At 42.6% G+C, this 27,214-nt stretch overlaps 2 gene segments (V, D, J or C); both read left to right on the forward strand.

Annotated features, from left to right (window-relative positions):
- Window positions 1–3,845, forward strand: part of LOC120940881 — a 28,053-nt gene extending 24,208 nt beyond the window's left edge. The window contains 1 exon segment of the C gene segment in view: window positions 3,830–3,845. Coding sequence covers window positions 3,830–3,838 — 9 coding nt within the window.
- The window catches only part of LOC120940889, a 201,324-nt gene that overhangs the window by 24,595 nt on the left and 149,515 nt on the right, over window positions 1–27,214 (forward strand).

Genomic DNA, 27,214 nt, shown 5'->3' on the forward strand with positions numbered 1-27,214 from the left:
GCGGTTGCATAGTACAAAAAAGGTTTTCAAATCACACATAGGAGGCTATGTATATAAAAAATTGCTTACCGAATTGCTCAACATTCATGCAAAAGTTACAAATAATACCTGTAATGTTTGTAATAAGTGTGCAATGTAAGTTCCTGTTTGCTGCCTTTGAAGAGTGAATGTAACATTCCCCAATATCCGATCCTAAGATATAAAAGCCTTAAGAATATTCAATCTGAATAATTTAAGAGCATTTGAGCAATAGAGAAAATTTCCTAAGATCATAGGCTAAGAGCATTCAACCATAAGTAGAAATAATATGAGGGAGACCTCTGCATTGTGTACCAACTGTATAGAGAGTCATGTGCAGAGATTAACTGACGGTTTGTCTGTTATTCTGAAGGTTTGACAAAAGACCCAAAAGAACCTACAACTGTAGCAAAAAGTAAAATATTTAGTATTACTACCACTGCCAAATGTGGCATCTTTCTGCTCAGGGCTCCTGGTTATTAGGGAGCTGGCACACTCCTACATCCAAACAACCAGTATCTCACCCCCCCCCCCCCTCCTGGTACTTTCAGCTTTGATACTGTAACAAAAACTACACAAGGTCCCCCCAAAATTCAGATGATTTAGATCTGGTACTGACTTCAAGGGAGACCTCACAAAATAAAAAAATAAAATAAAAAAACAGTGTGCCCCCCTCCCCCTAGGCTCAAAACGAGACCCTTATCTAAGCATGCAGCCTGGCTGGATAAGAAATGGTCAAATGACCTTACGCTCCTCCCTACTGAACTCTACCAGGCCACATGCCTACAACATGAGGGGTACCCCCCTGTCAAAGCACCTTGTCCCCATGTTGCCTCTTCCTAACAACCCGGCATGGTGATTGTGCGGGTCTTCGGGTGTTTGATTTTTTAATCTGGAAGCCTCTGGAAGTCACCAGATACTGACCACCCCTATGTAAATAAGTATAGAGTACATATTTACTAAAGGCAAATCTACTTTGCATTACAAGTGCACTTGAAGGTACACTGAAAGTGCACTTGGAAGTGCATTCGCTGTAGATCAGAGGGGGACATGCAAGGAAAATAAAAAACAGCATTTTAGCTTGCACATGATTGGATGATAAAATCAGCAGAGCTTCCCCTCATTTCAGATCTACCCCCTCAGATTTACAGTGACTGTACTTTTAAGTGCAATTTCAAGTGTACTTTGTACTTGTAGTGCAAAGTGGATTTGCCTTTCGTACATAACCTCCATAGTGTCCCTACTCATTGCTCATCCAATATATAAATAGCAAATAACACACACTTTTTGAAAAGTCCTTATGAAAAATAAATAAATAAATTCCCACAATGTAAATATATCAATCACATTATGCAGTGATGTAGAACCCAGTGAGCTGTGACACAATCAATTCCTGCTAGCCATGAATGACAGTCCTGAACCCCACTGTCACAATGTGCATGTCCTTATGCCCAAATAGGTCTCCTGTGAGACCCTGCTTCTATGTTTACATTGCATAGGGGACCAGGAGCTGTTATTCATGGCAAGCAGTTGATGAAAGCAGATCATGTCATGGCTTGGTGGGTTTTTTCTTTGTATGGGTCAGTGGGCTTCATTCTTTAAAGCGGAGGTTCACCCTAAAAAACAACTTTCTACCATGCCATCCAGCATACTAGCGTCAGCTACAGTATGCCTTTATTTTATTTTTTTGCGCTGTACTCACAGTTTAATCCATTAGTTTTGTTTCAGACTCCCGCGGGGAGTAGGCGTTCCTATGAAGAGGGGAACATGATTTACGGCCGGCTATGGTGCGTCACGCTTCCCGAAAATAGCCCGAGTAGGACTCAGCTCTTCACTGCGCTATACGGCGCCTGCGCACAGACTAGGAGCTGACTGCGCAGGCGCCATGAAGAGCCAAGTCCTATTTTGGCTATTTTCGGGAAGCGTGGCGCTCCATAGCCAGCCATAAATCATGTTCCCCTCTTCATAGGAACGCCTACTCCCCGCGGGAGTCTGAAACTTAACTAATGGATTAAACTGTGAGTACAGCAAAAAAATAAAAAATAAAGGCATACTGTAGCTGACGCTAGTATGCTGGATGGCATGGTAGACAAATAATTTTTTTTTTTTTTAGGGTGAACCCCCGCTTTAAGATTGATCGGGATCTGCATTGCTGGACGAAGTGACTGATGGTGGATTTACATTTTGGGACATTTTTACCTCTATTTTTCTTAATAATAGACTTACTATTTACATAATTTCATGAATGGGTAGGGGTACTACGCATGGATTGTCTGGTATTGATTTTTTTTTCTTTCTTCAGAACGTTTTTGTATTTTTTTTCATGATGTCCCCCTTGAAATCCATACCAGACCTGAAGGGTCGGGTATGAATTTTGGGAGGACCCAAGTTTTGTTCACTATCCCCACCCCATTGTTTACATTCAGCTTTCATCCAGAAACAGCTAAATGTGCCAGGCATGGATGATAATTCATTTTTAGGACGCTGGCGGGTGCCAGCTCTCTAACTATTAAGCCCCATACACACTATCAGTTTTCCTGCAGGTTTTTCTCTTCAGGTTTACCAAAACCATGTAGTGGAAGGGCCTGCCTGATTGCATACAAATTGAAACTCTTAAGGTTTGACCTCATATTAGATGGTGTTGGTAAACCTGAAGAGAAAAACCTGCAGGAAAACTGATAGTGTGTATGGGGCTTTATAATTCCTGATACGGAAGCTGTCACATTTAGCAGCAGTAGTAATACTGCTGCTAAATGTTCACTTCCTGTTGCAGCAGTAGGTTCACTCAGTCCAATGTCAGTTAGATCACCCATTCCCCAAACATCCTGAATAATGGATGAACCTTCAACTCAACCTTAGTGTGTGCAATAATCTCAATACACTCTGTGCACAGTGCAGAGGTCTTTCCCATATTATTTCCTCTTCTGATCAACTGTACTTAGCCTATAGAATTCAACTACTTTTTCTATTGGTCAAATTTTCTCTAAATATTCTGGTTGAATGCTTTTTCTCTTAGGATAAAATGTTAGGGAATGTTATATGCCTGCAAAAGGCAACAAACGGAAGCTGACATTTCACACATATTACAAACATTATGGGCATTATTCATGACATTTGCATATTTTTTTATACATATTATTCTCCCCATATTGTTCTCAAGTCTTAGGGAACAGAAAAATTTGACATTGTTATGTTAACGCATAATGCGTTCAGAACAAAATATTTTGCTAATTCCCCTTAAAGGGGTTATAAAGGTTCATGTCTTTTCACCTTAATGCATCCTATGCATCAAGGAGAAAAAACATCTTACAATCACTGGCCCCCCAGCCCCCCCGTTTTACTTACCTGAGCCCTGGAAAGTCCTGCATCGTTAACGCGCTCTTCCTTTGCTCAGTCTTCTCGGCTCTTCATTGGATAGATTGACAGCAGCACAGCAATTGGCTCACGCTGCTGTCAATCAACTCCAATGACTCGAGGGCCGGGGAGTTGGACTCAGGAGCGTGCCAGCAAGGTAACCCCCTTGGGAGGAGCGGGGAGGAGCCAAGACAGCCGCCGTGGGACCCCAGAAGATGCTGTTCGGGGGCCACTCTGTGTAAAACGAGTTGCACAGTGGAGGTAAGTATGACATGTTTGTTATTTAAAAAAATGTGTCACTTTAAACTCTTGTTAAGTTATTAGAAAAAACAGGTTGTACAAAGTGCAAAGTCATCCAAACTATATACAGTAATTATTCGTAAGCTATATGTTCAAGTAATGTTCCTTACAATGAACACATAGTAACATTATCAAATATTACTTATTTTCAATACAGGTAAAATAATTGCATTACAAGAAGATATTTGCATTTTCCTGGAGAAGAATGTATGGTCCAGTGTCATATTCAACCTTCCTATATATTTCAGCATTGTAAATATCGCCTGCTAACAGCACCCTGTATAATATGTATTATTATAGTAGATTATGAGTATCTGTATGCTTATTTTCTGAAAATGTAAAATTCTGAAATTAATAAAATAAAGACATAAAATGAATTGAGCATTGTTTAGTGTTTTTTTTTGGGTATGTATACCAATACATTTAAAAAATAGATCTAAAATAAAAAACAGCTATTTATCTTAATCATAATGAAAATACAAGATCAGCAAAACATATGTATACAGATGTATACAGCGTTGGTAAATCCTGGCAATTCAGGTATGGTTCATACACACTGCACTGGTTGAAAGCTGTGGCTGGGTTAAAAAGTTTACTTTCAATTCACATTCTTCTCCTAAACTTAAGGAGGAAAGTTGGGGCTGACATTAACAAATAGCAGATTCTCTTCAGATTTCATTAATTCTAAAATCATCAAGTATTTTCCTGAATTTTTATTTGTATCATTTCTTTAAAGTGGATTAAGTGAATAATTGTTGTAACGTTTTGTTTATGAAGCCTGATTTTTTTTCAGTTTACTTAATTTTTTTATGTTTCAAATAATGTATGTTTCTTATTTTGCCCAATGTAGAAAATGTAGAGTATGTACAGTAAGTGGATGTAGCCATAGATGTACTCACAAATTTACCTCCTCCAGCACTGGACTCGAGTTTGAAATAAAATCTTTCATAACGTGCTCCACCGAAAGAGTCGTCTATCTGCTCCAATGCCCTTGTGGGCTTCAATACGTGGGCAGAACCAAACGACCCTTACGTGTGAGATTAAATGAGCACATAACTAGCATCCTTACGGGTTTTCCAAAACACCCAGTCTCTCTGCACTATTTGGAGGCCCTTGACAAAAACCCAGATAAAACCATTTTCTTAGGGATAGATAAATATGCTCCACAGTGGAGAGGTGATTCAATGGTGCGTAGTATATGAAGGCTAGAAATGGCCTGAATCCATAAAATTAAGTGTTTCACTCCATTTGGCCTAAATGTTGAGGTAGACCTTAACGCATTTATGGATAATTTGTGATTACTCATTTATTTATCATCTACTAAATAATATAATAAGAATTTTTTGTCTTTGTAACTTTCTTCTTATTAATGTACACTTGGTTTGACTTTGAGATTTTGCAACCTATTGTTTTATATATATCATGCATGAGTTTAAATTTTATGTATTGATATATTATTATATTTTTACTTTTATTGATTTTTCCATATTTCACATATAATGGATTACTATATTATTTTGTTATCTCCTAGGCGTTGTTATCATTTATATATATATATAATTTATATATATATATATATATATATATATATATATATTGTATTTTTTTACAATGGCCTTGGAGTAATGGTTAATTGCATTTTTCTATTTAACCACTGGAGGTGCAATACCTTCTTCTATGGGCACTATAAGCCGTTTCATTTCCAGCCTGTGTAATCCTATTTTAGTTATTAATTCCATATTCTCTAGTCCTTATTTTGTTGATTTATATTTCTGTTTGAGTCTTACAGTTCCCCACTATAGTCATTTTTATTTGAGGATTCTGTCTGATCGTATTGTTGTGGTTCCGTCGCCTCAAAGTCACACCGAGGCGTGGTTCCCATCGTTCTCTTTATATGCGATGCATCAGTGCATCACCTGATTCCCTGTGACGACGTCTTTGTGAGACGAAACGATCGTCGGGAGGTTGATGTGCTGACGTCATCGCCCATAGGACAGGTGTCCGCTTGCCGGTTGGCTCTTTGTTTTTACTGCGATTTTATTCAGATGCTTTGTAAGTATATCTGTTTTTTATATTAAACACTTTGCATACAATATTATGCTATGCAAGTATTTCTTCCCTTGGTACTGTATGAGGCATCCGCTGAGAGTGAGGTGATTGTTTCCATTCATTTGGATTACCCTTATCCATCTTCCAGTCGCTGAGATCGAGGCAATCGTTTTCATCCGTTCGGATTACCCACATCCATCTTCTTGTCGTATGATTAATGCCACCAGTAAGTTTGATTGATTGCAAGGCTCATACAGCCTGCGTTCTGGTAAGCAGGCTTGTACATCTGGTGAAGGTGCACGTGTGATATCGATGTCATCATAGGTTTCTTCCCACATTTCCACTATTGTGGATTCACTTTTGTTCACCACTTATCAGGACTTTTTTTTTGCCGCCATTTAACCCCTTCCATACAGGGCATTTTTAGTTTTCAGCGCTGTTGCTCTTTGAATGACAATTGCGTGGTCACGCAACACTGTACCCAAACTATATCTTTATGTTTTTTTCCCCCACAAATAGAGCTTTCGTTTGGTGGTATTTGATCATCTCTGCGGTTTTTATTTTTTGCGCTATACTATAAACAAAAGAAGAGCGACAATTAAAAAAAAAAACACAATATTTTTTACTTTTTTATTTAATAAATATCACAATTTAAAAAAAAAAAATCCTCAGTTTAGGCCGATACGTATTCTTCTACATATTTTTGGTAAAATCATCCGTGAGCGCCGAGTCTAGAAGACAACGGATCGCGGTAAATTGCCGCTGATAGGGGCCGTTTACCGCATGATCGCTCCGTCAAATGACGGAGCGATCACTTGTAAACAAACCGCCGTCATGTAATGACGCCGGTTCCTCCCTCTCCTCTCTGTACCGTTCGGTACAGTGTGAGAGGAGAGGGGGGGAGCGGGGGTGGCAGCAGCAGCACTGTGGGCTGGATCTGTGACAATTGCAGTCACAGATCCAGCCATCCCTCCCTGCGCAATACTCTGCAATACCCCCCATACTGTGCAATACCCCCCATACTGTGCAATACCCCCCACACTGTGCAATACCCCACATACTCTGCAATACCCTCAATACCCACAATACCCCAATACCTTGCAATAAGTCGCCTATGGGGATTTTTAAGTAGCGAAGTTTGGCGCAATTCCACGAGCGTGTGCAATTTTGAAGGGTGACATGTTAGGTATCTATTTACTCAGCGTAACTTCATATTTCATAGTATGCAAAAACATTCGGCTAACTTTACTGTTTTTTTTTTTTAAGCACAAAACAGTTTTTTTTTTAAAAACACGCGTTCAAAAAATTGCTGCGAAAATACCGTGCAAGATAAAAAGTTGCAACAACCGTTACATTGTATTCTCTAGGGTCTTTGAAAAAAAAGCATATATAATGTTTTGGGGTTCTATGTCATTTTTTAGCAAATAAATTATGATTTTTACATGTAGGAGAGAAATGTCAGAATTGGCCTGGATGCTCCAGAATGCCTGATGGTGCTCCCTGCATGTTGGACCTCTGTATGTGGCCACACTGTGTAAAAGTCTCACACATGTGGTATCGCCATACTTGGGAGGAATAGCAGAATGTGTTTTGGGGTGTAATTTGTGGTATGCATATGCTGTGTGTGAGAAATAACCTGCTAGAATGACAGAAACTAGAATTTTTTTTATTTTTACAGAATTTTCAGTCTTTTTTCTTTTATAGCGCAAAAAATAAAAACCGCAGAGGTGATCAAACCAAAATAAAGCTCTATTTGTGTGAAAAAAAGGACAAAAATTTCAGATGGGTACAATGTTGTATGACTGAGTAATTGTCATTCAAATTGTGAGAGCACCGAAAGCTGAAAATTGATCTGGTTAGGAAGGGGGTTTAAGTGCCCAGTGGTCAAGTGGTTAAATTGTAAATACCTCTCATAAAATATGTGATCCAATCCTTTCAAACTAGAGTGAAAATGTTTTTGATGTGTCCTTTTATTTACTTCACAATCACGGCAGGACCATGGATCTGTGTGTGTAAACACACAGATCCATGTCCTGTCAGAGGAGAGGAGACTGATGTGTGTTCCCAGTACAGAGGAACACACATTGATCTCCTCCCCTTGCGAGTCCCCTCCCTCCTACAGTTAGAACACACTTTAGGGAACATATTTAACCCCTTCAGCGCCCCCTAGTGTTAACCCCTTCCCTGCCAGTCACATTTACACAGTAACAGTGCAGTTTTATAGCACTAATCGCTGTGTAAATGTGAATGGTCCCAAAAACGTGTCAAAAGTGTCCGATGTGTCCGCCGCAATGTCACGGTCACAATAAATAAAAAAATCGCAGATCGCCGCCATTACTAGTAAAAAAAAAATGCCATAATTCCCTATTTTGTAGATGCTAGAACTTTTGCGCAAACCGATCAAATACACAAAAGCTCTATTTGTGGGGAAAAAAGGGCGTCAATTTTGTTTGGGAGCCACGTCGCAAGACCGTGCAATTGTCATTCAAAGTGCGACAGTGCTGAAAACGAAAAATTGGTCTGGGCAGGAAGGGGGTGAAAATGCCCTGTATGGAAGTGGTTAAGCATCTTTGATACATGCTGATGAAAATTCGGCCTATTTCCAAGGCTAATAGCTAAGCTATTGCCAAACAAATGGCATCGTAAACTGGGCGCCGTCAGGGGGAACATTTAATAAAGCAAAAAATAACATGACTTTGACATGGGAAAAACTTCAATCTTTTCATTTACATGCTCATGTTTGGGGGTTGCTATTAAGCTGTATGTGGTATTATAAAATGTGCAATATTATGGACAGAGTCAAAGACGCTGTATTATGGCTTTACATAACTTGGATGTGTAATACATTTTTTAACTTGATTTGGCTTAAATACATATAGAAAGTGTGCACTTGCTTGTATACAGACCCTGTATGCAGCTTTGGCTTCCTTTCCAATCACTATTGGCACTAGGGCTGCCATCTGTCTCACCTCCTCTTTGCTATACTGTATGCATATAGCCCTTAGCATGGCATACCAGTGTGTAATAGAGCATTTATAATCGCCTTGTTTGCTGCGTCATCCTCTTGACACTCACTCAACTACATGTTACTCTTCCTAGTCTTCACAAAGAGCTGGACCTATAGGGCTCCATCTTGGGCTACACTAAAACAGAAGCTCTTTCTCCTAATATTTCTAATGTTCCTCAACAGACTCTGCAACACTTAACCTTAACATATGCTAACTGGAAGTCCTCTACATTAAAACATTTTTTTTTTGGGGGGGGGAGGTTAAACTGACACCCACTTATGAGGCTCTTTATAAAAAAAAATCTTCCTCTCTATGCTAGCATTAATACACTCCTCACTCAATGGAAATCACTTCTCATCTCCTTCTTTGGTTAAATTGGGACTATTCAAATGTCTATCTTACCAAAATGACTGTGCTTTTTCAAAACTTTACCAATACTGATCCCAAACCCACACTTTAATAAAAACTACAATCTCCTTAATTTTGTCTGGAATTACAAACACCATAGGTTTTCCAGATCAGCTTTGTTTGTCCCAAGGGATCAAGGAGGCCTTTCCCAATATCTCGAAACAATATCTTGCAGCTCAGCTAAGAGTCCTTTGGCCTCCTGGCTCACACTGCATTCATTCAGTCGCTGGACTTAAAGTGGTTGTAAACCCACTTTTTTTACTTTTACCTACAGGTAAGCCTATAACAAGGCTTACCTGTAGGTAAGGAGAACATCTCCTAAACCTGCACGGTTTAGGAGATATTCCCCTCGCAATGTGCCGCTGCAGCGGCGCATGCGCGGGGGATCTACGGCGAAAGGACCAGCAGTCGCTCGACCTTGCCGAATTTAAATCTCCCGCGTGCATTGCCTTGCAGGAGAAAAAAAAAAAATTGTTTGATGCGGGTTTACAACCGCTTTAAATTGAAAAGTTCTGGCTGTCTCCCATTCATCCAAACTCTGTGTAGTAGAGCTCTAACATTTCAGTGAATTTATCCAATTTGTTACGAGTCATGATGCTGACTTATACCCTCTGGCATAGAGCTAAGAGTCATTACCCTTAATGACCAATGTTTCTCCAACAACCTCCTTCCTATCCACCCCTGCCGTTCCAGATAGCCTAACTTCATAGATGTCTTAACCAGTGGCGGCCAGTGCTCAATATTTTGCGGGGGCAGCAAACTAATGCCAACCCCCCCCCCACGGGATATTGGCGGAAAGGTGGTAATAGACCCCCAATGACAATCAGAGGCCTTACTGTAGGAGGCAGGGGGAAGGAAGAGCCGAGCCATTGCTTCTCCTCCCGACCGAACAGGACCCACTTCCTGATTGGCCGGGGCGGAAAATCAGGAAGACAATAATAAATATTAATTTGCTATTGTCACACAATGGGTGGGCTCAGGGCGCAGCCAATTAGAGCCTCAAGCTCTAACCGTGTACTTAAAAAAAAACATTAAAACCCATGCGTCCGGCGCCCTGCATGTAGATTAAGGGCCAGGCGCATGGATTAGGGTGGCGGTGCCCCTTATGGACTGGTCTTAACCATGGCAAGTAAAGGGCCTAATCCACTTTGGCCATATCAGGGATCCCAGAACTAGAAGACTGCACTCCTTTAAAGCGTAACTCCACTTTTGAACAAGAGAGTACTGTAACTAGGGGCGAGTTGTTGGACTTTTCAGGCACTATAGACTAGTCAGAATATATTCACACAGAGAAATTATTCTCTAAAAAATTTTTGAATTTATTTAGACATAAAAAGTAGACATTTCATATTAAAAAGAGATTGCCATAAACAGCAAAACTATCTGGTAAACCAGCTTAACAATGCAAGAACCTCCAAAAAAGTAACAGGAATTAATAAATTGGTAGTCATAGGTGAGAAAACAAAGTTTCAACAATAGGGTCAAAAGCTTTCATAGCAGAAAAGATAACCCGTTTAATAATTAATTGTCCTATATAATGATGGAATGATTTTCTCACCTATGACTACCACTTTATTAATTCCTGTTACTTTTTTGGAGGTTCTCTTTTTAATATGAAATGTCTACTTTTTATGTCTAAATAAATTCAAAAAAAATTTAGAGAATAATTTCTCTGTGTGAATATATTCTGACTAGTCTATAGTGCCTGAAAAGTCCAACAACTCGCCCCTAGTTACTCTCTTGTTCATACGTATTAGGACGTGGCACATTTTATATGACCAAATATCAACATGTACACTACATGTGAGGCTATTCCATCCCTTTTTTTCAGTAACTCCACTTTTGTTGAGAAAAAAACATTCCTCTCTTGGTGATCTATGTACATTGCAAGGATTATAACAACCTTTGTTGCAAATTCCTACCTTTTGTTATTCTGAAGAAATCCATGCGTGTTTTCTGTGCATCTGTACTGAGTGGGTCTAATAGGAGTGGTTTCATAATTAACTGTCAGGTGTGCAGCTGCAGGGTACTAATGAGAAAATCTGCTGGGCCTGCATCCCTTTAGACATGCTCCTATTAAAAGTATCTCTCCAAAAATGGCATTTTTGTTACAGGGGTTGCCTGAAATCTGACTTGTATCTTAGGCAGACTTCTGGGAAAATTGATGAGCCAATCACACAAGCAGGAAATTATGTTTCTGGGGAGTGGTCAGTACACACTCTGAGTACAACAGTGGTTCTCAACCCTATCCTCAAGTACCCCCAACAGGCCATGTTTTGGTAATTTATCTTAGATAAAATAGCTGTCCAAAATACCAAGCCATTGACTCTGATTTAAAGCACCTGTGCAAGATAAAGGAAAACTTGCAAACATGGCCTTTTGGGGGTACTTGAGGACAGGGTTGAGAACCACTGGTGTACAGAACAGCTCCAGGTAGCCATATTGCAATGCATTCTCAGAAAATTATAGTGGCTGCAGATGGAAAAGGAAAGGTAATTTTTAATAACATTCAATTAGAATATGATTAGTGTCGCAATTACCGTATTTGTCAGGGTATTGCGCACTCTGGCGTATAGCGCGCACCCCTAATGTGGACCCGCAATTCCTGTAAAAACATTTTAGTACTTACAGTTTTGGTGTCTTGCGCGGCGTCCATCGGCGACCTCGCCGGGTCCGGCGTCCGTCTGCGGCTTCGGTGGTGTCCTCCCGGCTTCTCCCGCGCTGTCTCCCCGTCGAATCGCTGCTTCCCGCGCTCAGTTTGAATGCCTGCGCTGACGTATACCGAGTGCAGTACACTCGGCTACATTCGGCCAGGCTCGGCTTCGCTCGTGCTCACGCTCTGTGACGTTTATGCGTGAGCACGAGCAAAGCCGAGCCTGGCCGAATGTAGCCGAGTGTACTGCACTTGGTATATGTCGGCGCAGGCATTCAAACTGAGCGCGGGAAGCGGGTATCGGCGTATATCACGCACCCACGATTTCCCCATTATTTTAAGGGGGAAAAAGTGTGTGGTATACGCCGATAAATACGGTATATGTGCTATATTATTTTTTCTTTATTTGCTATTTAGAGTTACCCTTTAACCACTTAATGACCGCCTAACGCCGATATACGTCGGCAGAGCGGCACGGCTGGGCATAAGCATGTACAGGTATGTTGCCTTTAAGAGCCCAGCCGCGGGTCTCAGCGGCGCGCTTGCGACCCGGTCTTGAGCTCCGTGATCGCACCCATGGGACCCGCTGCTCCTTTAGCCTCTGATGTCCACGATCGGGTCACAGAGCTGAAGAACAGGGAGAGGTAAGTGTAAACCAACCTTTCCCTGTTCTTCCTAGTGTCAGTGATCGTCTGTTCCCTGTCATAGGGAACGACGATCAGGGACGTGTCACTCCAGGCCACTCCCCCCTACAGTAAGAATCACTCACTAGGGCACACTTAACCCCTACAGTGCCACCTAGTGGTTAACACCTTCACTGCCAGGGTCATTTTTACAGTAATCAGTACATTTTTATAGCACTGATCGCTGTAAAAATGACAATGGTCCCAAAAATGTGTCAAAAGTGTCCGATTATTAATAAAAATGCCATAAAACTACCCCCAATTTTGTGACGCCATAACTTTTGCGCAAACCTATCAATAAACGCTTAATGCAATTTTTTTTACCAAAAATATGTAGAAGAACACGTATCAGCCTAAACTGATGAAATTTATTTATATATATTTTTTTTTGGGGGATATTTATTATAACAAAAAGTAAAAAATATTGCATTTTATTCAAAATTGTCGCTCCATTTTTGTTTATAGTGCAAAAAATAAAAACCGCAGAGGTGATCAAATACCACCAAAAGAAACGCACGACCACGCAATTGTCAGTTAAAGCAGCGCAGTGCCGAATCGCAAAAAGTAGTCTGGTCCTTTAGCTACAAAATGGTCCGGGGCTGAAGCGGTTAAGGACCTTCAAAATGCCTATGAACTCCCTAAGCAGGCCTTATTTGGATACCTGCAAATTTGTCACTTTGTTCATACCTTGATTAGCTCATTTGTATTTTCTGATCTAACGCTGTTCAAAAAAATAAGCTTAGTCGGTCCATTGAGTAAGAGATTAATCTCACAAATTTATAAGGTGATACTTTCCACCTCCTATCCCCCTAAACACATGTACATGTCCAAATGGGAAAAAAATTGGGGAAAAAAAATGGTTATGAAAATCTGCCAGGTAATATGGTTTCAAGATGCCAAGATCTCAATATGTACATTATACAAAGAAAACCAATACAAAATACTTTTTCACTGGTAATATGCTCCAGACAGGCTACATGCTCTATATTCATCAGCTGACAATAGATGCTGGAAAAGCAAGAAAGCTTTTGGAACGATTCAATATATATTGGTATTGCCCTCTTATCAAACCTTATTGGCAAGCATTTCATACTTCAACCCACCACCTTTCCAATGCTTGGTTTCCCTTTACATGTTCTTTGTAGGCATACTGTACCTCCTCACACTTTCTTTAAAAATGTTAAACAATTGGTGGGGCATGTCCTCATGGCAGCATGATGTTTAGTTGCTCTCTATTGGAAAAGTTGTGATCCTCCCTCTTTGACAGAGCTTCACATCAGGATTTGAGACATTAAAAGGCTGGAGTATCTTATAGCTATTATCAATGATTCCGCGGGTCTGCACTGAAGGGAGGGGGTCTGCACTGAAGGGAGGGGGTCTTCAATGAAGGGGGGTTTGCACTGAAGGGGGTGTGCACTGAAGGGGGGTTTGCACTGAAGGGAGGGGGTCTGCACTGAAGAGGGGTCAGAACTGAAGAGGGGAGTCTGCACTGAAGGGGGAGTCTGTGTAACATGTAGGGGGTCCAGAGCTGTGGGGCAATGTGTAATGTAAAGTGGTCCAGAGGTGCAGAGGGTTGTGTAATGTAAAGGGGCCCAGAGATGCAGGGTGCTGTGTAATGTAAAGGGGTCCAGAGATACAGGGTGCTGTGTAATGTAAAGGGATCCAGAGATGCAGGGTGCTGTGTAATGTAAAGGGGTCCAGAGATGCAGGGTGCTGTGTAATGTAAAGGGGTCCAGTGATGCAGGGTGCTGTGTAATGTAAAGGGGTCCAGTGATGCAGGGTGCTGTGTAATGTAAAGGGGTACAGAGATGCAGGGGACTGTGTAATATAAAGAGGTCCAGAGACGCAGGGTGCTGTGTAATGTAAAGGGGTCCAGAGGTGCATGGTGCTGTGTAATGTAAAGAGGTCCAGTGATGCAGGGTGCTGTGTAATGTAAAAGGGTCCAGAGATGCAAGGGGCTGTGTAATATAAATGGGTGCAGGGGGCTGTGTAATGTAAAGGGGTCCAGCAATGCAGGGTGCTGTGTAATGTAAAGGGGTCCAGAGGTGCAATTGTGGAGAGAGGGTACACAGTAGTGACAAAGAGATATTGAAGGATGCAGAGGTATGCAGGGGGCACAGTGGGGCGTTTTTATATTTTAACGTGGGGGGTGCCAGACACTGCCCTCCGAGCCCACCCAGTTGTGTGATAAGAACGAATGAATATTCGCTCTTGCTACACTGATCCTCCTCCCAGTCAGTCAGGAAGCAGGTCTTGGGACCCGTCAAGCGATTGGCTGAAAAGACAGGCAATCCTATTGGATGCCTAGGAGTACAAGCTTTCCCGAGCCTGGCAGGCTTCGGAATGGCGCATGCGCAGTTGCATGGTTGGCCAGCAACCATCTTTTTTAAGGGCGCCGCTGCCCCTAATGGGCATTTACGTGCAGCCCAAAAATGGGCTGAAATTTACAGGCTGCCCGTAAATCTATGGGCGGTTAGCAACACTGTCTCCTTCCCATAACCACACTTGACAATTCATTCATCTTCTGATCAAAACATTGTATACTTACATCAGCTGGTCTGAACAGTGTCTTTCCGAAGTGCACCTGCGCACCCCCAACCTGCGAGATACACAACCCAGAATCAGCGGACTTGCTGTAATGCACATCAAGCTTAGAGCAGTTTTAAACTAAAACAAAAAATGTTGTAACACACCTCTTGTATTACAGTACCTTCACTCTGGAGCCACAGAATAGACATATGCAGTATGAAAAAAAATGTTTTGTTTAAATTCATTATTTACAGAAATGTAATTTGTTAAATTGGTATAATTCATTTTCAGAACTCGTCTACTTTATTTGAATTTGAATCGTTTTGAATTCTGAAAATTCTAAATCGATTCAAATTCTAATAAACTAGACAAATTCAAATTGGAATTACATTTGGAATTGAATTCCATTCTAAATCGTATTTATTCTATTCGAAATTCTAATTTTTAAAGATGGTTATATTCTTTCTATTCTATTCTATTGTATTCTATTATTTTCTATTCTATTCAAATGTATTCTATTACTCAATTTATTCTCCTCACGTATCACTCATTTACTATCAGCTATATCAGTCTGGATGTCACACCACTTCCACAAACTTATTCTATCCAAAATTAAACGTATCATTTTTCCTCCCCTACGTGCCTCTTCCCCTCTGTCAAAATCAATGGCACAACTATATCCCCCAAATAAATAGGACCATGCCAGAGTCCTAGGTGTAGTCCTGGACTCTGTACTCTCCATTAATCCCCATGTTCAATCACTTTCCAAATCTTGCTGCCTCAACCTCCGCAACAACTCCAAAATACACCCCTTTCTAACCAATGACACCACAAAGCTCTTAATTCACTTCCTGGTCATCTCTCGCCTCGACTACTGCAACTCCCTCCTCATTGGCTTACCTCTACATAGTCTATCCCCCCTTCAATCCATCATGAATGCTGTTGTCAGACTCATCCACCTTACCAACCGCTCTGTGATTGCTACTCTTCTCTGTCAATCCATCCACTGGCTTACACTCACTCAACTAATTAAATTCAAAATACTAACAACAACTTACAAAGCCATCCACAACTCGACCCCCAGCTACATCACTGACCTGAGTGAGTGAGTGAGTGAAAAACGTATATAGCGCAGCACATGCGTACTAAATCGCCTCTGGGCGCTCGTTGTTCCTGTCTCTCTTGATATCAAAAGAGATGAGTTTTGATTAGAGTTGAGCGGACACCTGGATGTTCGGGTTCGGACCCGAACCCGGACTTTGAAAAAAAAGTTTGGGTTCGGGACCGAACCCGAACCCGGACTTTGACCCGAACCCGAACCCCATTGAAGTCAATGGGGACCCGAACTTTTGACTACAAAAATGTCTCTAAAAAACTAAGGGAAAGGGCTGGAGGGCTGCAAATGGCAGCAAAATGTCGGGAAGAGCATGGCAAGTACTCTGGAAATAAATGTGGATAGGGAAATAACTTAAAATAACATAAAAAAAAAAAATATAATGATTTTTGACCTTTGAGGACGAGGTCCATACAGTTTTGTTCAAAATTATTGAACCCCCCAATGCTGTAAAGGGTTTTAGGGAATTGTATTCAGAATGAAATCCTACAAGGACTTCATAAAGAACCATATGCAACTAATATGACATCAATTGGTTTTGTAATACAGTAGTAAATGCACAATTCAAAGCAATGGGCACGGTTGAAACGCTACCTGGTCGTGGCAGAAAGAAGATGCTGACTTCGACTGCTGTGCGCTACCTGAAGCGTAGAGTGGAGAAAAGTCCCCGTGTGACTGCTGAGGAACTGAGAAAATATTTGTCAGATGTGGGTACTGAAGTTTCTGCTCAGACAATACGGCGCACACTGCGTAATGAAGGCCTCCATGCCAGAACTCCCAGGCGCACCCCCTTGCTGTCTCCAAAGAATAAGAGTCGACTGCAGTATGCCGAAAGTCATGTGGGCAAACCACACACGTTTTGGGATTGTGTTCTGTCGACTGATGAAACAAAATTACAACTGTTTGGGCCCATGGATCAACGCTATGTTTGGAGGAGGAAGAACAAGGCCTATGATGAAAAGAACACCTTGCCTACTGTGAAGCATGGCGGGGGTCAATCATGCTTTGGGGCTGTTTTGCTTCTGCAGGTACAGGGAAGCTTCAGCGTGTGCAAGGTACCATGAATTCTCTTCAGTACCAGGAGATATTGGATGACAATGTGATGCAGTCCGTCACAAACCTGAGGCTTGGGAGACGTTGGACCTTTCAACAGGACAATAATCCCAAGCATACCTCCAACTCCACTAGAGCATGGTTGCAGATTAAAGGCTGTAACATTTTGGAGTGGCCATCACAGTCACCAGACTTAAATCAGATTGAGAACCTCTGGTGGGACTTAAAGAAAGCAGTTGCAGTGCGCAAGCCTAAGAATGTGACTGAAGGTGGAAGCGGCGGTGGAGGAGGAGGAGGAGGTAGCCAACACAGCAGGTTTTGGTTTTTAATTGATTTATTTTTCAAATTAGGGTAAACCCCAAAATAGTGAGACAGATCTAGGGTTGCTTTTTAAACCTGAACACAGAGTTACACAGGTTCTGGGGCTAATTTAATGTCGATAGACTCGATAAGGCACCAAGTGAGTTTAATTAACAGCACCTTAAATCAGCCAGAGAACCTGTGTAATTAATATGTTTTTGCTTTGGAAGGGATGAGATGGCAACCCTAGAAAGCTCAGAAAAAAACAAGGGCTGGGTAAGGCCGGCTCGGTGTCTATTCTGCACAAGGTACGGACAACTCCTCTGGGATCCATGCCTGGTTCATTTTAATGAACGTGAGCTTGTCCACATTGGATCTGGATAGGCGGCTGTGCTTGTCTGTGATAACGCCCCCTGCTGTGCTAAATACACGTTTAGACAATACACTGGCTGCAGGGCAGGCCAGCACCTCCAAGGCGTAAAGGGCAAGCTCAGGCCATGTGCCCAATTTGGAGACCCAGAAGTTTAAGGGGGCATAGCCGTCATTCAGTACGTGTAGGGGTGTGCTCACATACTGCTCCACCATGTTGCTGAAATGCTGCCTCCTGCTAAATTGTTCCATATCAGCTGGTGGTGCTGTTTGTTGTGGCGTGCTGACAAAGCTTTTCCACATTTCGGCCATGCTAACCCTGCCTTCTGAGGTGCTGGCGGTGCCCCTGCTGCGTTGGCGACCTCTTCCTCCTCTGCCTTCGCCTTCTGCTTCCACTGTGGCCCCGCTGCCAGGTGGGAATTGCACCAGCAGCGCGTCTAACAGCGTGCGCTTGTACTCGCGCATCTTGCGTTCACGCTCCAGTGAGGGGATTAAGGACGGTACATTGTCCTTGTAACGGGGATCCAGCAGCGTGGCCACCCAGTAATCAGCACCTGTCATAATGTGCGAAACACGCCGGTCGTTGCGGAGACACTGCAGCATGTAATTGCTCATGTGTGCCAGGCTGCCCAGAGGCAACGAAAAGCTGTCCTCTGTGGGAAGTGTATCATCTGTGTCCTCTGTATCCCCCCAGCCACGCACCAGTAATGGCCATGAGCTGGTCTGGATGCCATCCTGCTGTGAACATGGTTCCTCCTCCTCCTCCATGTCTTCCTCCTCCTCATCCTCCACCGCGTCATCCTCCAGAACTGTGCCCTTGCTAGACAATTTTGTACCTGGCCTTTGTTGGTGCACGAACCCACCCTCTGAGCCACTTGTGAATGACTGCCCTGAAAGCCTTGCAAATGATCCCGATTCCTCCTCCTCCTCTTCCTCCTGTGCCACATCCTCTTCCATCATCGCCCGTAGCGTTTTTTCAAGGAGGCATAGAAGTGGGATAGTCACGCTGAGAGCGGCGTCATTGGCACTGGCCATGTTGGTGGAGTACTCAAAACAGCGCAACAGAGCACACAGGTCTCGCATGGAGGCCCAGTTATTGGTGGTAAAGTGGTTCTGTTCCACAGAGCGACTCACGTGTGCGTGCTGCAGCTGGAACTCCACTATCGCCTGCTGCTGCTCGCACAGTCTGGCCAGCATGTGCAAGGTGGAGTTCCACCTTGTGGGCACATCACATATGAGGCGGTGAGCGGGAGGGCCGAAGTTACGCTGCAGCGCTGCCAGGCGAGCAGCAGCAGGGTGAGAACGCCGAAAGTGCGCACAGACGGCCCGCACTTTCTGCAGCAGCTGTGGCATATTGGGGTAAGTTCTCAGGAAACTCTGCACCACCAAATTCAGCACATGCGCCAGGCAAGGAATGTGCGTCAAACCGGCTAGGCCCAGAGCTGCTACGAGATTTCGCCTGTTATCGCACACCACCAGGCCCGGCTTGAGGCTCACTGACGCCAACCACTCATCGGTCTGTTGTTCCATGTCCCTCCACAACTCCTGCGCCGTGTGTGGTTTTTCCCCCAAACAGGAAAGTTTTAAAACTGCCTGCTGGCGTTTACCCATGGCTGTGCTGAAGTTGGTGGTGAATTTGATGGCAGATGGCGTTGCGCAGTGCACACCTGATTTTGTCCCCCACTTGGTTGTGCAGGGAAGGGATGGCTCGCCTGGAAAAGTAGTGGCGGCTGGGCACGACGTACTGTGGGACAGGCAATGCCATCAGGCTTTTAAAACTCTGCGTCTCCACCAGACGGAATGACAGCATTTCAAAGGCCAGTAATTTTGAAATGCTGGCATTCAGGGCCAGGGATCGCGGGTGGGTAGAGGGGTACTTCCTCTTACGCTCCAGTGTTTGGGAGATGGAGAGCTGAATGCTTCCATGGGACATTGTGGAGATGTTTGGTGACCCAGGTGGTAGTGTTGCTTGCCGGTCCTCCAATTGAGGGGTGGCAGGTGGCACTGTCACTACAGAGGTAGATGCAGAGGCAGAGAGGCCCGAGACTGATGCAAAAGAGGAAGCAGGAGGAGCCAGAGACCTTTCTTGGTTTTTGAGGTGTCTACTCCACTGCAGCTCATGCTTTGCACTTAGATGCCTGGTCATGCAGGTTGTGCTCAGGTTGAGAACGTTTATGCCTCGCTTCAGGCTCTGATTGCACAACGTGCAAACCACGCGTGTCTTGTCATCAGCACATTGTGTGAAGAACTGCCACGCTAGGGAACTCCTTGGACCTGGCTTTGGTGTGCTCGATCCCTTGCTGCGTTGGGCAGTAGCAGGCGTACTGTCTAGGGGACGGATGCTCTGCTTTGGCACCCTGCTCCCTCTTCTGCTGTGCTGGTGGCTCTGTGTGACCACTGCCTCTTCCTCCAAACTACATGGGTCACCTGCATGACGTTGATTCCATGTCGGGTCGAGGACCTCATCGTCCTCCACATCATCTTCCACCCAGTCTTCACCACTGCCCTCCTTGTCGGTCTGCACAATTGCAAAAGCACCAGCAGTTGGCAACTGTGTTTCATCATCATCATGCAAGACGTGCTGTGATGGTCCCCCCATGAACTCATCCTGAAATATAAGTGGTTGGGCATCGGTGCACTCAATCTCTTCCCCTTCTGGGGCTGGGCTAGTTGGATGGCCCTGGGAACACATGCTAACAGACTCATCAAAAAGAAGAAGAGACTGCTGCATGCTTTGGGGCTCAGACTGCTTGGCTGATTTGCAAGGGGGTGAGGTGAAAGACTGATGGTGGACATCGGCTGCAGGCGCCAACTCTGAGCTTTCAGCACAAGACTGGTTGGAAAACAATGTGAAGGAACTGGAGGCACTGTCAGCAACCCAATCTACTACCGCCTGTTCTGCTCCTGGCCTCAACATTCGTAGAGCTGGATTAGGCCCGACCAAATACCGCTGCAGGCTCTGTCGGCTACTCGCACCTGAGAAAGGTGTTTCACTTGTGCTTGTAGCTGGCACAGATCGACCACGTCCTTTCCCTGTAACAGGAGCTCCACCAGCAGCACCACGACCGCAGGCACGTCCCTTATTTGACGTTTTCCTCATATTTCTCAAATTCAGGGTCTTGCCCTAATTTTGAGACATTTTAAATACAAAAATAGTGTAAGCTGGTGAAATAGGCAGAGATTCACCTATATATTTCTCTAGCTATAGCAATAAGCAGGAAGCCAGCACTAAACAATGTACTGCACAGACAGTATATCACAGGGGAAAGGTGGAGTGCTGGTGAAATGGGTAGAGATTCACCTATATATTTCTCAAATTTAGGGTCTTGCCCTAATTTTGAAAAATTGTAAATACAAAAAAGTGTAAGCTGGTGAAATAGGCAGAGATTCACCTATATATTTCTCCACCTATAGCAAGAAGCAGGAACCCAGCCCTAAACAATGTACTGCACAGACAGTATATCACAGGGGACAGGTGCAGTGCTGTTGAAATATACAGAGTCACCTATAGATTGCCGTTACAGTTCGGGTTCGCTCAACCCTAGTTTTGATCTGTCTTCTGAAGGCCAAGTGGTTCTCCGCCAACCTCGGTGGTTGGTAAAGCGTTCCAAAGTCTGGGACCCTGGAACGCGAATCTTCTTTCTCCTTTGGATTTGTATTTGGCTTTGGGTATCTGGAGCAGATTTTGGTTGGAGGATCGCAGAACGCGATTGGGCTTGTAAGTTTTTATTTTTTCGCATAGATATTGAGGGGCCCTTCCATGGTTGCACTTATGCGTCAGACAGAGTGCTTTAAAAGCAATTCTGTTTTTTACAGGCAACCAGTGAAGGGCTCTCAGCGAAGGTGAGATAGATTCCCATGGTTTTATCCCAGTCGCAAGTCTGGCGGCCGTATTTTAAACGACTTGCAGACGAGAGATTTGGTACTTAGGGAGTCCGAGGTAAAAGGAATTTGCATAGTCCAGTCTGGAGTTAACAATTGTTCCCACCACTACTGCTATGTCTTCTTTAGGAATAAAAGGGATAAGTCTGCGTAGTAGGCGCAGCAGATGGTGAGATCCGCTGACTACTGACCCTATTTGTGCGTCCATTGTCATGTAGGTGTCGAAGATGACCCCAAGACTTTTGACTTTGGCGCTAGGGGTGATGATTTGGCCAAGAATTGGTGGGGGTGTCCAAGTTGGTGCAAGTTGGTTCTTACGACTGGCGTGAAGCAGGAGAAGTTCTGTTTTGGAGCTGTTGAGTTTAAGATAACTCTTTGTTATCCAGTTTTCTATCAAAGAGAGGCATGTCTCTAGACTGAGATGATGATCCTTTTTGTTGCAGATGCGAAAATACAGTTGAGTGTCATCTGCATATGAGTGATAAAGTAGTTTTTGGCTACTGATGATTTCAAAGAGAGGGCGGAGATAGATGTTGAATAGCACCGGTGACAGAGGGGATCCTTGAGGGTCTCCGCATGACACCATGCGTTTTTCAGAAGTGAAAGGTCCCAATTTCACTATTTGTGATCGATTTTCCAAAATAGATGAGAACCATGATAGGTCGCTTTCTGCGACTCTGGCTACTTCTGCCTAATCTCAAAATATCAACCTAACCGTTCTGTTCATTCTTATCAAGACTTTCAGGACTTTTCCAGAGCCTCTCCAATCCTATGGAACTCCTTACCCAACCTGTCCAATTATCTCCTACTCTATTAGCTTTTAGACAATCCCTGAAAACCAGCTACATTTTCTTTTTCTCCATCTGATCATCCCCCACAGTTTTTACCTTTTGTTCCACTTGACCCTAACTTCTAGATTGTAAGCTCTAACGAGCAAGGTCCTCTGCTCGTTCCTGTATTGAATTGTAGTGTAACTGTACTGCCCGCCCCCATGTTGTAAAGTGCTGCGCAAACGGTTAGCGCTATATAACTCCTGTATAATAATAATATTCAAATTTTGAAAGATGGTTATATTCTTTCTATGTTATTTAATTATTTTCCATTGTTTTTTCTATTATATTCTATTCTAATTTAAAATGTTTCTATTCTAAATTTGGGTAAATGGTTATATTCTTTCTATTCTATTGTATTATATTGTTTTTTTTATATTCTATTCCTTCCTAATTTGATTTGAATATTATTTGGATTTGATTTGAAACTTGTTAGAATTAGAATTCCGTCTGAAATTTTGTTTTGTTATTTTGGGTTCGTTAAAATATAGTCCTATTGTCATTCGAAAATTCGGATACATGCAAATTTCCGAACAACGAAAAATGTATCCGAATTTTGATTCGGAATGAAACTAACCGCACATGTCTACCACAGAAACACCTTTGGAAAGCAGCTTAGTCAGTCTGGGGGAAAGGAAATATTAGATGTAATAGAAGATTTAGATACACTAATAAATTTAAGACAAACTTCAGCTAACACTTTTTAGCCAGTTTGGCTCTAGAGCAATTTTTTTTTGTTTTTGCACACATGTAACAATCTTTTTTTTTTTTTGACAATAAAGTTACTTGATCCCCCCAGAACAGTATTTATATTCTGAAAGCAGAGGCCCCGTAGAATAAAAATATGACAGCTGTACATTTTTAATGTTGCATTATCATGGCGTAACTTCATTAAATGCACACTTTCAGGAAAACATATAATAAAATTAATTTTCGTGAAAAACCACACAATATAATACACATTTTTGGTCAAATATAAAAGACAAGGTTGTGTCAAGTAAATAGATACCAAACATGCCAAGTCTTAAAATAGCTTGCGTGGCGCCTGTAATATCGTAAAAAACAAACGGTACCCAAGGATCTCCAGGTGACATTTTCAAAGCCTTTACAGCTCATCAGTTTAGAGCTAATCAGGAGTTCTTGTACTAGACAGTTGCGATGATATGTCAAGCATGTGGAACAACCGCAGCTTACATATGCGAGCATGCCTCCGCCATGCGTTTTTGTTTGCGCATGTGTGGGGGCAACAGGGGTTGCAACTATTATTATTTTTTAAATACATTTTAGTATAATTTTATTTTTCAAAACAATTTATTTTTACATGATTGTTATCATAGGGCGTTAATAAACCCCCATATGATAGCATTGGGCAGGTGACAGGTATTCTTTATGGAGATATTAGGGGTGTAATAAACCCCAATGTCTCCCCTGTCCTGCACACACACACACACACACACACAAACACATACACACACACACAGATCTGCCTGGTTAGATGTGTCCCCTGGCTGTTCCAGGCAGAAAATGGTGGATCTGAAACCAGAAGTGATAAAATCAGTGTTGCTTCCGGTTTCTTTGGTTACATGCGAGATTGAGGCATGGATATGCCTTGCTCTCACACCGTTCTCCATTCTGAAGTGTTGCGGTCCTAAACTCCCGGTAAGAGCGGGAACAGTGATCGCTGATGTGTCACTGGTAGCTCCTCCCCCTAACAATTAGAATCCCTCCCTAGGACACACTTAACGCCTTCAGCGCCACCAAGTGGTTAACCCCGTGCCAGTGTCATTTTTACAGTAATCCGTGCATTTTTATAGCACTGATCGTTGTAAAAATGACAATGGTCCCAAAAATGGTGTCAAAAGTGTCCGATGTGTCCACCATAAAGTCGCAGTGACGATAAAAATTGCAGATCGCCGCCATTACTAGTAAAAAAAAAATTATAAAAATGCTATATAACTATCCCCTATTTTGTAGACTCTTTAACTTTTGCGCAAACCAATCAATGTACGCTTATTACAATTTTTTTTACCAAACATATGTAGAAGAATACATATCAGCCTAAACTGAGAAAAAAATTGCTTTTTTAAAAAAAAATTGGGGATATTATAGCAAAAAGTATATAACAAAATATTGTTTTTTTTTACAAAATTGTCGCCCAATTTTTGTTTATACGAGAGAGGGGGGAATTTGGGACTTTATATGAGGCACAATTAAGTGCCTCCATCCCTGTAATTAATCCAACTTAAAGGGAGATTGGGACTTTAGATGAAGCAATTGGATAGTATAGGTAAATGTCCATATAAATGTTTTATTATTGGTATAAATCTAGAAACAATAAAATAAATTTCATATATATACAATTAGCGTGCACAAGGCATTCACATGATGGAAGGTACATATGTAGCAGCACATGATTATAATAATAAATATACAAGATAATATGGCATAAAAAATGCCAGTGGCAACATGTTCGACACCCACATGTAGACCCACATGATATATGTACGTCTACTAAATAATATATAAAAACAGCATCATAAAATATGATAAGTAGTAAATAAATGGGTATAATTTCATATGAGATGTATCTGTAGAATCAGATAGAGCTCTACGCGTTTTGTGGATATGTCCACTCGTCAGGAGCAGATGCAGCAGAATTCCTAGAGGATATTAGATAATTTTCTATAATAATGAGCCATACTGTAAATAAATAGAAAAACTATGTATCGAGATGAAAATAATGTGTTAGATGGTCAACCAGCCACACTCACCAGCTCAGACAGTGGGTGCAGGGTGCGGCAAATGGTGCCGGGTAGGCTGGGAGCACAGCATCTCCATGGGAGCACATATAGGGATGCGACAATGGGTAGAGTCCAGGGGTACACAAAATGACAGGAATCTCCATGTGACAAGGATGATGAGAGGTTCTTAACCACTTACCCCCCGGACCATATTGCTGCCCAAAGACCAGAGTACTTTTTGCGATTCGGGACTGCGTCGCTTTAACAGACAATTGCGCGGTCGTGCGACGTGGCTCCCAAACAAAATTGGCGTCCTTTTTTTCCCACAAATAGAGCTTTCTTTTGGTGGTATTTGATCACCTCTGCGTTTTTTATTTTTTGCGCTATAAACAAAAATAGAACGACAATTTTGAAAAAAATGAATATTTTTGACTTTTTGCTGTAATAAATATCCCCCAAAAATATATAAAAAAACATTTTTTTCCTCAGTTTAGGCCGATACGTATTCTTCTACATATTTTTCGTAAAAAAAAATCGCAATAAGCGTTTATTGATTGGTTTGCGCAAAAGTTATAGCGTTTACAAAATAGGGGGTATTTTTATGGCATTTTTATTAATATTTTTTTTTACTAGTAATGGCGGCGATCAGCGATTTTTTTTTCGGTATTGCGACATTATGGCGGACACTTCGGACATTTTTGACACATTTTTGGGACCATTGGCATTTTTATAGCGATCAGTGCTATAAAAATGCATTAGATTACTATAAAAATTCCACTGGCAGTGAAGGGGTTAACACTAGGGGGCGGGGAAGGGGTTAAGTATGCCTGGGTGTGTTCTTACTGTGGGGGGGGGGGTGGCCTCACTAGAGGAAACACTGATCTTCTGTTCATACATTGTATGAACAGAAAATCAGCATTTCCCCTGCTGACAGGAGCGATCGCGTGTGCCCGGCGGCGATCGCGCCCGCCGGACACACGCACGGGAGTCGGGGGCGAGCGGGGGGCGCGCGCGCGTGCGCCCCTAGTGGCGGCTAAAAGGCAGGACGTCATAATACGTGATCTCGCCTAGGAGAGCCACCTTGTGGACGTATTATGACGGTGCGGCGACGGCAAGTGGTTAAAGCGGAGTTCCGGCCACAAATTGAAAAAAAAAAACTTTTTAAATATAAATACCCCTGTAATACACAAGCTGAATGTATTCTACTACAGTTAGTCTGTAAACTAAGGTCCGTTTTGTTAGGTTGTTACAGCATTTAGACACTTTATAAAACAGAAATTGACTGGGGCCATCTTAAGTGTGGGCATCATGAAGCCAGACTGTATGACTTCCTGGATTTCAGCCTCGCACATGCTCAGTGCTGCACAAGCAGTGTAATGGTTTCAGATCAGGTTTCAATAGCAACGGGAGTGTCAGAGAAAGTTACCGCCCCTTATCTATGCAAACCTCTCCTCCCCTCCCCCCTCCTTCCAGGAACCAGTAAATATAATAAATAATTTGTTCCTGTGCAGATATATCTACATAACAAGATGATATATATATCTTGTTATATATGTGGTGTGTATACATATACCAGACATGTGCACTGTCAATAAATTCATTTTGTTAGTGCGGTCATGTTAGTGCGGTGATGTTAGTGCTGTGATGTTAGTGCGGTGATGTTAGTGCTGTGATGTTAGTGCGGTGATGTTAGTGCGGTGATGTTATTGCGGTGATGTTAGTGCGGTGATGTTAGTGCGGTGATGTTAGTGCGGTGATGTTAGTGCGGTGATGTTAGTGCGGTGACGTTAGTGCTGTGACGTTAGTGCGGTGACGTTAGTGCGGTGACGTTAGTGCGGTGACGTTAGTGCTGTGACGTTAGTGCTGTGACGTTAGTGCGGTGACGTTAGTGCGGTGACGTTAGTGCGGTGACGTTAGTGCGGT

Source organism: Rana temporaria, chromosome 1, assembly GCF_905171775.1.
Source record: "Rana temporaria chromosome 1, aRanTem1.1, whole genome shotgun sequence".
In the NCBI taxonomy this organism is placed as follows: domain Eukaryota; kingdom Metazoa; phylum Chordata; class Amphibia; order Anura; family Ranidae; genus Rana; species Rana temporaria.